The following is an 11,490-nucleotide window of genomic DNA, read 5'->3' as shown; positions in this document are numbered from 1 at the left end:
GTTAGTTGAAGACTCAATAGCAATCAACAAGAAGAGGTAACCTGGACTCCTTGTTAGAGATGGTGGGTAATATTCTGAATAAGAGTGTGAGCACAATGATTTTAATGTACTGAGTTAAGATTTTTTTTTTTTACTTTTTATTGGGGTAGTATAAATATGTTGGAAACCATATTTTTCATGTAGTGAAACCATTAGCTACTTGCTCTTGTGGATGTAGGCATATTGTATTGTTTTACTCTTCCTTTTTCTCTCTATTTTCATAAAATTGTGTAAACAAAATATTTGACACTCCTATATTACTGGGCCCACTGAGATATCATAAGTTATCAATAATCTTGCAGTTGACTATTGTTCAAGAAAAATAAAGATAACAAAATAGAAGATACAATATCAAGACTATTATTATCTAAAAATACACACACACACACACACACCAAGATTGGGAGGGATGTTCTAAAGTTAAGAATCAAAGTACCAATGATAGGGGATGATAAAGATTACAAAATGATGATCTCTTCTACTGATCTTTCTTCACCTAGATCTCAGTTAGAAAGGTTTCGTCCCAAATTTTTGGTTATTTTAAAGGGGAAATGAAATTGCAAATTTGATTTTGTTTCTCTCTTCTTAATTTTTTTTTTTTTCCCTTTTCTTTGGTTGTATTTTGCAATTCTAGGTATGTTCAATGTTATTGTGACCTATACCGTTAGTATTTCATAAGTTGGTTATTGATAAGTTATTGATTCTTCCAAAAACTTATACTTTTAGGAAATGTTATATTTAACTCTTCTTTCATGTGTAGGCCGCTTGTGTTGTCATTGTTAAGTGAGGCCCAAAATGTAAATTTTTTTTAATGGGGGTAAAGTGGAAATAGAGGATTGAACTCAAAACTTCCCACTTTGATACCATAATAAATCACGAATTCTCCGAAAAATTTTAAGTTTTTATAAAATAATGAAATGGTGAATTTAATAGTAATATCTTCTTTAGTTTAAAACGTCCGTAAATACTTTCTTTTTTAGAGTACATTTTCATTAATTTATTTATCAATATAAACTTGATTGAAAAGAATGCGTAAATCAAGCTTCATTTGAGTTAAACTTTACGAAATATAATGATTAATCTTTGTGAATTACAAATTTAAGCATTTGATAATTGGCTTGTGAAAAAATTGGAGAGGAATATCTTGCCCGTTTAACTGTTACCAGTTAGCTACACTCACCCAATTTAGGTGCCTCTCCTTAAGTGTGAGTTTGGATAACACTGATGCGTTAGGCGTTTGGCGTTTTTTCGCAGGTCTCGTGCACTGTTCATGAAACCCGCAAGTACAGAAAAACACAAATGTTAAGTTAAAACTGGGTCTCACGGCAATGTTCACATATTTAAAAATTATTTTTCTATAGTGTTTTCAGTAATAAATTTTCAATTTTCAGCAATAAGCGGTATCCAAATAGATGTCAAAATTATAATTTGTACTTGGATATCTGCCAACTGTCAATGTCAGCTGCTAATTGTTCATACCCGTTTCTTTTTTCTTTTTCTTTTTTTGATAAAAGTTCATACTCGTTTCTATTCAGTCATGAAGCCCAGTATTTGTACCTCAAAAAGTTTGCACCATCTAAAGGAGGACCGCTATTTGTACCTCAAAAAGTTTACACATGTGGGCTAGTGGGCTCGATAGGATTGGGCCTGAAACCTTTTATTTTGGTGGGGGGTGGGTTTGGGGTTTTTGTTTTGTTTTAATTGGATCGGGTCAGTTAAAGAAGAGTTTTGGGTTGGATTGTGGGTTATTAATAAAGAAGAAAGAACCACACTAGGCCTAAAAACTACTTCCTTAAAGGGCAAAGAAAATCTTTAGCTTAAGAAATTAGATATAAGATGAGACCTACAGTTTATATGGTACATTTTTTCTTTCTTAGAATGGGAAAAAAAAAAAAAAAAACCTAATTAAAAACTACAATCTACAACTTTGGCAATATAAACTAATTAAAGAAATTAGATATGTGAATCTTCCTTTATCTATTTCTTATATCAAACAATATATATCATGGTGTCTCAAATTTACTTGATTAGGTAATGTATCTGGATGCCTTGATTTCTAGTGAAAATTGGCACTTGGTGATATTGGGGTAATGTTTGTGGGGATGATTAAATCTATCGCATACATCTACAGAAAGAAATTAGCTTCTTGTGCATTCCATTGGTTCTGTCCTTTTCATATATTCTAACTTGCAGTATCTACATATAATGTGTAGTATCTGTGTTATTTTGTCAATAACAGAGTAATTTCTATATTTCCTCCTTATTCTGTTTAGTATCTTGGTGTTCATTGAAAACAAAGGTGCTACACTTTGTGTTCTAGAGGTTCACAATTTCAGGGATGGATTTCACTTGGTGCTACACTTGGATTTAATTTCTCCTATTCAAATCAATAATAATCCTTAATTAAAAATGGAAATTGTTTTTATATTTTATTGAAAAATCAAAGTGCCATCTTTATCCATTTTACATTTTCCTGGTGATCGCCTTTCAGTAATTGTATGCTCTTACAGGTTAGATGTTACAAAGGTAATAAAATACTAATATTTACTTTAAACAAAAAATAATAATGTTTTATTTTATTTAATTTTACCTCATTATCAATGTTATGACAGGAGGGGGTTAGTGGAGGAAGAGTTTTCTTTTCTAGCATATGCTTCATGATACTCATTATAGTTTATTACCAAACTAGATATCCAATAAGTTTTGATTACTATAGGTAGCTTCAGACGTTGATCATTATGATATATATAGGCAGCTCTCCACAACAATTTCTGCCATCTCTTAAATTTTGTGACACTTTGATTTTAAGAGGAATTCAAATAATTTGAATAAAGGGGCTAGTGAACTCATTAAATTATAGATTGCAGTAATTTCAATTTTCTTTGCATGAATCATACATGAAGGTAAAGTCACATACGGTATCCTAAGTTGTCATTTGAGTCTGATTGAATTTTGATAGTTTTGACTTAGCTATTAAGGGGGATGGGCAACCAGGTTTTTCCCATTTCTTTTGTTGGGGTGAGAATACATAAATCCCATTAAAAATACTTGAAATAAGGAATTTAATTCCATTAGTACAAAACATAAGATTGGAAACATTAGTTTTATTTCTTATTCCAACTTATTTGGGAATATTTTAGGCAATAGGTTAAGAGTGGCCTTTGTAATGCACGTCCCAGTGATTGATATTTATTTAAGATGGAATTAACTTCTCTAATTCTATACGTTCATACATCTCTTTTCACAGTTACCATCAAATTGTCAAATTTTCCCTTTTCATCAGGTATGGTGAGCTCATCAGTTATTGGATTTTAATTTTATCAGAAGCTTAGGGTGGATTGAATACTAAAATTGACAAGTTTAAGAGTGCATGTTGCTTCAAACCTAGCTGGTAATAAGAATAAGATATGCAGCAACAATTAGAAATGGAACAGTAATTGTCCCATTACTTACCAAATCAAATCTTTCCAGACAGATTAAGTGTTGTTTTTTTGGAATTTATTTGCAATATGGTTGGCTAATTATTAGATTTCTCTCTAATTGTCATTTTTCTTTTAACCCTCAAACAGAGTTTCGGTAGGTTCTAATGAATGAAGAGCAGAGTATTCCCTGATTTCCCTGATAGCTTAATTTCATTGTAAATAAGATAATTTCATGATGAATGCTATTTTATTTGCTTCTTAAACTATAACCTGTTTACCTACATAACAGTATTCATAAACCATCTAACAGAAATCTAATACCATCCATATGTAATAGCGTTCTGCCACGTTAGGAAAAATACTCAATTAAAATTCTGACACGTGTGCAGTTTAAAAGTTACAAAATACCGAACGTTGCACCGATTGAGGGCTTTAAATTCTATCCATTTACAGTGCACACGGTTTAAAACAAAAACACCATTAAATTGAAAGAGACTGACCGAATGAGAGAAACTCTGATAAACAGAGAGAGACAGGAGCCAAGTAGGTGCGGAAAAATCTTAGAAATCAGACATAAACCACATATTCCCCATAGTTTCCCAGTTCCTTTCAAAAACTCTTTGTTTCCAGTTACGCTAAAACGACATTTTTGCTTTTTGATTTTTCCAGAAAAAGAAGCAGAAGAAGAAGGAAGAAGGAAGCCGACTAAAAAGAGTTCCCTCCGACTTTTTGATTAGCAATGCCTCCGACGGGTTCCTATTCTTTCTCTAACTTTTTTTTTTCCCCACAAATTTAAAGTTAAATTAGTTTTGCTATATGTTTTCCACTTATACAATTGCAGTCAGATTTTGGCTCCAGAAATTAGGGTTAAGGAAATCGGAATTATGATTGTGGCTATTTCTAATAAATATTTTCGGTAATGGGTTTGTTTGAATTCTTCTCTTTTGGATTTAAATCATTCAATTTCTTCCTCTGCAACAATAAAGTGGAATCTTTCTACAATCTAGAGTCTCTAAATCAAAGCAAAAGTCTCAATTAATTTTCCTAATATATATTCTCTTCGATTATGGTTCGCTGTCAATTTAGGAATTTGGATTAATAACCCTTTTCCTCTCTATTCGTTAAATCAAGGAAAACCCCTCACAATATGAAAATCCTACCTGAGTTATAATGGCCTCTTACCTGTTCTGTTTATTACTTTGTAGATTTTAGTTGATATTTTTTTAAAAGAGACTTTTTAGAAGAAATTAAAATAGAATTAAAGTAGAATTAATAGTCTATCTAAAGTGAAGGAAATGTCTATACTTGGTGAAAAGAAGAAATTTTACCTCTATTCTCTGATAATCTGATGTAAAATGTTAAGAAAACAGAAAATATCCAAATTGCTTGATGTGTTTAAATTTTTTAAAGATGAGATTTTAGATGCAATTCCTCTAGCATGTATATGCTTCAACTTTGGACATCGGTTTAGTATAATTTTCTAAAGAACCACTTGAATTACACTTTTAATTATTTAAAAAAAAACTCTTGACACTATAATGCTTGTGACCATTACACATTTGAAACTTCCATAGTGGAAATTTGGTGGCTAGGATGGTAAGATGCATTCTTAGAATTCAGACTACAAAAGATTGAGCAAAGTGTAACTTGGCAGAGAAAAAATATGAATTTATTTTTCTTTTCCAATTTTGTTTTAGGTTCTTTTTTCTTTTATGGTTTTCAACTTTTCTCAGATTTAATTTAGATGTTTGTTTGTATATTAAAAATCACAATTGTTAACCATGTTTGATGCTTATTTTATTTATTTATTTTTTTAATACCTTTTTAAGACTAGAACATCAATCTTTGGCATCAACATCCCAATTTGGATTTCCCTAACAGGTGTAAGTCATTTTGTTGCTCAGAGCTAAGGCTATAAAAGATCTTATAATACTTATAAGTATATCAAAGTTCTCTTTATATCAGCTATGCTTTCCCTTATCAATCACTTACTTTCTACCAATAGAAATTAAAATATTGTTTCCTTGTATTTATACATTGGAATTTTACCTTATATTATTATTAAATATGTTCTCCTTACATGGAGCTCAAAAGGTTGTATTAGTCTCTATTATTTCAAATGTTACATTTAAATAGGTCTTCATTATGCTATTGCCTCCAGTTGGACAACAATCACCCATTTAGCACACCAAAGAATCCATTTTGTTCCTATTGTGTATACTGTTGTAGTTGGCATGTTCAAGATGGACTACATTTGAGGCGATTCTACATATGTGCTATAGTGTTTGTAGGTGGCTAATGATGACTCAATTCATCCAAGTGAAACAGAGCTGGCATTTACTGTACATCAGGGCTAGCTAGAATATGGCTTTGCTCACTAGATGTTTTTTCGGTTAATAAGTTCTTAGACTTTATTTTCTACTATGGAGAATTTTAGACTTTTGACATTGTTATTGAACTTGACTCTACATCACACAATTGTAATTTTTGTTTCTTGAATTGATTGGCATTATTAAAACAAAGCCTTTAATAAACATATTAATTGTTGTATTTTATTGTATTGTTATGTCAATTTGATGGTATTTTAAATGTGTAATATGTTCCCCAACATTGCGCAGGTTAAATGCTAGTTACTTTAATCGCAAGAACTATCAAGAGAAATACTTTAATCTGGACTAAAGATGTTGATTAGTTACTACAAGAGGTTTTGATATTATTATCTTCTCCATTTGTGTGAGATCCAGACATGATGCAAATATGTTGATGTGAAACTCTAACAGCAAAGTGGTTGCAAATATCTTCTTTATTTTCCTTTTCATCATTGTTATGATTCATATTCACCTGACTTGCTGATTTGCAGGGAAACTACATGATTTCCAATAAGCTTGCTTGTAACTTGTAAGACTTCCATGAACAATGTTTGCTTAGTGAGTGCATTCAGTTCATTAGCATAGAGAAATACTTTAATCTGGACTAAAGATGTTGATTAGTTACTACAAGAGGTTTTGATATTATTATCTTCTCCATTTGTGTGAGATCCAGACATGATGCAAATATGTTGATGTGAAACTCTAACAGCAAAGTGGTTGCAAATATCTTCTTTATTTTCCTTTTCATCATTGTTATGATTCATATTCACCTGACTTGCTGATTTGCAGGGAAACTACATGATTTCCAATAAGCTTGCTTGTAACTTGTAAGACTTCCATGAACAATGTTTGCTTAGTGAGTGCATTCAGTTCATTAGCAAGGCATTGCTTTCATCTTTTAAAACGCCTTACATTCTCAAAGATACTTAGCATATAACATAATCTAGTAATGGACAATTAGAGTTATGAAACCTATGACATATCACATGAATCCAGCACCTTTTTGTCTCAAGCACTGGAACTCATTAGCACCTTCTGTGAGAGCAGTTTTTCAAAAATCATGGAAAAAAAATACACTTCTGAGCTCAAATAGATGTTGAAGTACTTTCATATTTTCTTTTAAGACTTACATTCAGTCTCAATCAAATAACAACTGCTCTAGTCTTTTACCACCGGGGAGTTTTCCCCTGATCAGTCTATTTGTGTTTTTCCCTTAGAAGCTTTTTGGCTTGCTGTGCCGGAGATTTTATTGGCCCTCCCTAGGTGGTAGTTTCGCTCACTTTTAGATGTCAATTTCTAAAATGGATTGTTTATCTTAGAATTTTTTCATTGGTTGTTAAATATGTCATTTATGCTCTCTAGATTGTGCAGATGAAGAAGCAATTCTCGCTTAACCTTGGTTGATTACTTGAAAGTCTAAAATTAAAATCTAGGCCTGTACTAATTAATTTCGGTTAATTACAAAATTTGCAATATTGTTTTATTCACCCACAAAATTTTCAAAATATTTCATAAGATAATCACGTTAAAATTGTTTAGATGAAGTTCCATCTTATTTGGTTTTAGCATTGCTAATGTGCTAGAATTATTTCTACTTCCTAAGACTTAAAATTTCATCACATTTGCAATGAGCTAACCTTACTTGAATATGTTTCTTGTTAGGCACTGGTCAACTCAGAATTTTCAACATGTTTTTTAAGGTTAACTCTGTTAAACAATTTCATTTGTCTTTCATCCAGTAATTTGATAAAAGAGATCATATTAAGTTTTGTCCTAACTAATGGCAGGCTACTCTTCGATGACTATGATTATGGTATTAGCTGATGAAAATTGACAAGGTCTTACGTCTTCATTAGCATGCTTCATGTTGAGTGCATTTAGTTACATCAGTTTTTGGTTTCTATTTTAGATGACTTGCAACTTGTCTTATGACATGACTTGCAACTTGTCTTATGACAGACTTCTATGTCTAGCAAAAAATCAAGTGTCAAGTTGGAGCAGATATCAATTGAAAATATTCTTGTTTGTTCCATGTAGTTGAAGAATCAATGACAACCAACAAGAAGAGGTCCCTAGACTCCTTGTTAGAGATGGTGGCTAATATTCTGAATAAGTGTGTGAGTGCAATGATTTCAATGCATCGAGTTAGGGCTTTTTAGTATGGGTAGTATAAATATGTTGTAACTCTATTTTTCATATTGTGAAACCATTTGTTGCTCGTTCTTGTGGATGTAGGCATGTTGCCGAACCACGTAAATCTTTGTGTTATTTTTCTCTCTATTTTCGTAAAATTGCATAAACAAAATCTTCAACGCTCCTATATTACTGGCCTGCTGAAATATCATAAGTTATTGATGATTTTATAGTTGACTTCTTTGCAAGAAATAAATATAACAAAACAAAAGATATAACACCAGGACTGGACAGATATACCAAAATGAAACATAAATGTTGATTGTCCTTATTACAATAGTGTGGATAATAATAGGGTTTTGTTCTTAATTAAATAAATCTACAACATCTATATTATATATAAGAGGAATTTTTTTTTTTCAATTGAACATTTATGTGGTTAAAAAAATACCCTCATTAATGAAAGATAAATATGGTCATAAATGTCAAATAACAAATTTTATTTTGAATTCAAAAAGAAAATTCCTAAAATTTAAGATTTTTTTTTTCTTTACATGCAAAAAAGAAATTACGATTATTGCTTATATCTAAAGTTTATTCTTTTAATTGTTTGAAAAATAATCAAAATATTTCTAAATTATAATAAATGCAAATTATTAATTTTTACTCAAAAAAATAGAAGAGCCTTTAAGCACTCACGTAAATGCGTACTCAGAACCTCTAACAATCATGTAATAACCACATTATGATATGTACTTTACAGGCTAACCTTTCCACTATAATTAAGAAACACTTGTAGTAGATCTTGAATTTATTCTACATTAGTTTAGACATTATTATAACTAGAAAAAAGAAAAACCTGGCTTCAGTTTTCCAAAAGTCCTAGCTGAGCTACTATAAAATTGAACAATTATTCAATATTGGGACTCGTCTCCATAATTTAAGTTGATTGTAGTTCCAGTTGGGAAATGGTATTTTGAAGATACATACATTAAGCTACATCCACATATTATGCAGTATCTAGTTCTAAGTTAACACAAAATTATAGAAGTAAGAAAATGTGAATAGCACAATTGATAATGTAATCCCTTAACCAAAATGGCTAGTCTACCAGGTTTATGCTTATCATTTTTTTATTTGACAATCATTTATGCTTATCATGTTATAACCTAACTTGGGGTGGTGATGATAGAGAACCACTCCATACCCTAAAGAGAGGCAATCTTTGAAACAACAAAAAACCTTGACACGGTGAACAAATCACCCGCCTTAAGAGCAACCACATCAGTTCGTGTATTTTACACATCTATTTTTACACTAAAAACCTACTTTTTCTATTTTACACATTCATTTTTACAAAATACTCACATCAGTTCATCTATTCTATCACATCTTTTATTTAAATAATCAATTTTCTCAATTTTTTTATTATTTCTCTCAACTAACCCCTATACATACGCACGCTCTCTCTCTCTCTCTCGCCCCATTTTTTTTGAAATGTTGCTCTCTCACTATACCCATCTCTCTACCTTTATGCCCATTTCTGAATCAACTCTCCCTCTCGGTCTAAATCCACACCATCTCGGTCACAAGCTCCAATCCACACCATCTCGGTCATAAGCACAAGCACCGATCTCCCTAGCTCCCTAGCTTCGATCAGGCTCCGATCAGGCAAGACCCATACCCACGAGCTCCGATCAGGCGAGACCTACGAGCTCCGATCAAGCGAGACCCACGATCGTTCTAGTCAAGCACCGATCGTTCCGATAAGCATCGATCTGTCTCTTTGTTGTTTGTTCGTTTGGGTTTGTTTGTGTGTGGGTGTGTTTGTGTATCTGTGTGTGCGTGTGTTTGTGTGTGTGTGTGTTTTTTTTTTTTTTTTTTGAGTAAGTGTATCTCTGTGTTGATTTGTTTGTGTGGATGTGTTTGTGTGCATCTGAGGAAAAAAAAAAGATGAGAAGTTACTGAGTTTGTTGAGCCCGTAGAAGAGAGAGAAAAAAAGGAGCGAACGGAAATTAGTAAAATAATAAATGGACGAGCTACAGTAATCGTGCATATTTACACGGTTATTGTAGCTCGTGTAGAGATATACACATTTGTACACAATTTTAGAATGACTGATGTGTAGCATTTTTGAGGCAAAATGTGTAAAAATTGTGTTTTACATGATTTTAGAAAGACTGATGTGAAGCATTTTTAAGACAAAATGTGTAAAAATTGTGTTTTACATGTTTCCATGACCCTACGGCCATCAACACCAACAACCTGAACACGGCCACTACCCCTAACAATATAAGTCACCTGCAATGCTGAGTCACAAGAAAATCCAGGAGAGCAAGTGGCACTTCCATCCAACCTAACAAGGTCAGCCCCAAGCCCAACTTCATCAACCGAAGGAAGGTTATTAGTGTTCAAGACCACGACCCTTCCACCTTTCTTACTGTCCACGTCTAATGGAGCCTCCTCACAATTCAATGCCAAACCCAATCGATGTTCCTTCGTTGGCTCAGGCATTTTAAAGTTCCCATTAAGCTTGACAATTCCATTGCCTGACTGCTTTCCGACAAGGGTTTTCACAACATTCTCATCCAAGTCCCACGGACGGCTCAAACTCGGTAGAGAACCCAGTGAAGATCCCATTGGAACCTGTCAGGAAAAAATCAGTAAACTCACCTTTGATTGTGGATATTTTTCTGGCTTGATTTAATTTTATTTATTTTTTTACATATCATTGGTTTTTTCCCTGTTCTTGGTAGAAATCGAAGTCCAAATTTCTTCATTGTTCTCTTCAAGAAATATAGAGTTTAATGAAAATATTTTGGTTTCAACAAGTTAACAACTCAATAATTGAATAGGTGATGTATCTGGAATCCTGGATTGGCCTTGAATTCTAGCTGTGTATTAGAATAGAGTGAAAATTGGCACTTAGTGATATCGGAGTAATGTTTGTTTAGTATCTTGGTGTTCATTGAAAACAAAAGTGCATCACTTGGACTTGATTTCTCCTTTCAAATCAATCAATAATCCATAATTAAATGGAAATTTATCAAAGAAGCCAAGAGCAACGTTGGCTAAAATGGCCAAATATTATTATTGGCCAAAATTATTAGTGTTTTACCACTGTTTGATAAATATTTAATAATATGTATGTGTTTGGATAATACAACAAGTTGCGGTGCGTTTCCAAGTTCATGTTTCAGAACTTTTTTTTTTTTCAACGCATAAACAGTAAAATCACAAGAGATAATTATTACTGTTCACATACTGTCACCACTATTTACGCACTGTAGCAGTACTGTTTATGCATTAAAAAAAAAAAAAGGTCTCACGGTACTATTTATACATTTAAAAATTATTTTCCTACAGTGTTTTCAACAACAATCAATTTTCAGCAACTTTCAACAACAATAAGCTGTATCCAAACAAATCCAATTACTTTTTTAAAACTCGAATTAGAAAAAGTCAAATTTCACAATGTCACGTGCAACTCGAGTTTAAAAAACTTATTCTTTGTTGTACTCTCTGCT

The 11,490-nt window shown here is 32.2% G+C and overlaps 1 protein-coding gene and 1 long non-coding RNA gene across 3 annotated transcripts; one reads left to right on the top strand and one right to left on the bottom strand.

Moving 5' to 3' along the window:
• Positions 1–3,919: 3,919 nt before the first annotated feature.
• On the top strand, positions 3,920–8,200 carry LOC136063767 (uncharacterized). Of its 2 annotated transcripts, XR_010625416.1 has the most exons (5): positions 3,920–4,008; positions 4,131–4,213; positions 6,620–6,657; positions 7,493–7,530; positions 7,618–8,200. It is a non-coding gene; the product is annotated as an uncharacterized LOC136063767 (long non-coding RNA). The 2 variants fall into 2 exon arrangements; XR_010625415.1 differs by having other exon boundaries at positions 7,493–8,200.
• Positions 8,201–10,159: 1,959 nt separating this feature from the next.
• Positions 10,160–10,603, bottom strand: LOC136063764 (legumin B-like). Its single transcript, XM_065764624.1, has one exon. It carries the CDS (start codon positions 10,601–10,603, stop codon positions 10,160–10,162), a length of 444 nt encoding a protein of 147 aa, XP_065620696.1.
• Between the last annotated feature and the right edge of the window lie 887 nt (positions 10,604–11,490).

This window comes from Quercus suber, unplaced genomic scaffold (genome assembly GCF_002906115.3).
Source record: "Quercus suber isolate HL8 unplaced genomic scaffold, Cork oak 2.0 scaffold_573, whole genome shotgun sequence".
Taxonomy (NCBI): Eukaryota; Viridiplantae; Streptophyta; class Magnoliopsida; order Fagales; family Fagaceae; genus Quercus; species Quercus suber.
The sequence above is the reverse complement of the archived record's forward strand: the minus strand, read 5'-3'. Positions and strand labels throughout refer to the sequence as shown.

Bases quoted from the DNA above. Each gene is read 5' to 3' on its own strand.
- LOC136063764 (XM_065764624.1), bottom strand. From the start codon at position 10,603: ATGGGATCTTCACTGGGTTCTCTACCGAGTTTGAGCCGTCCGTGGGAC.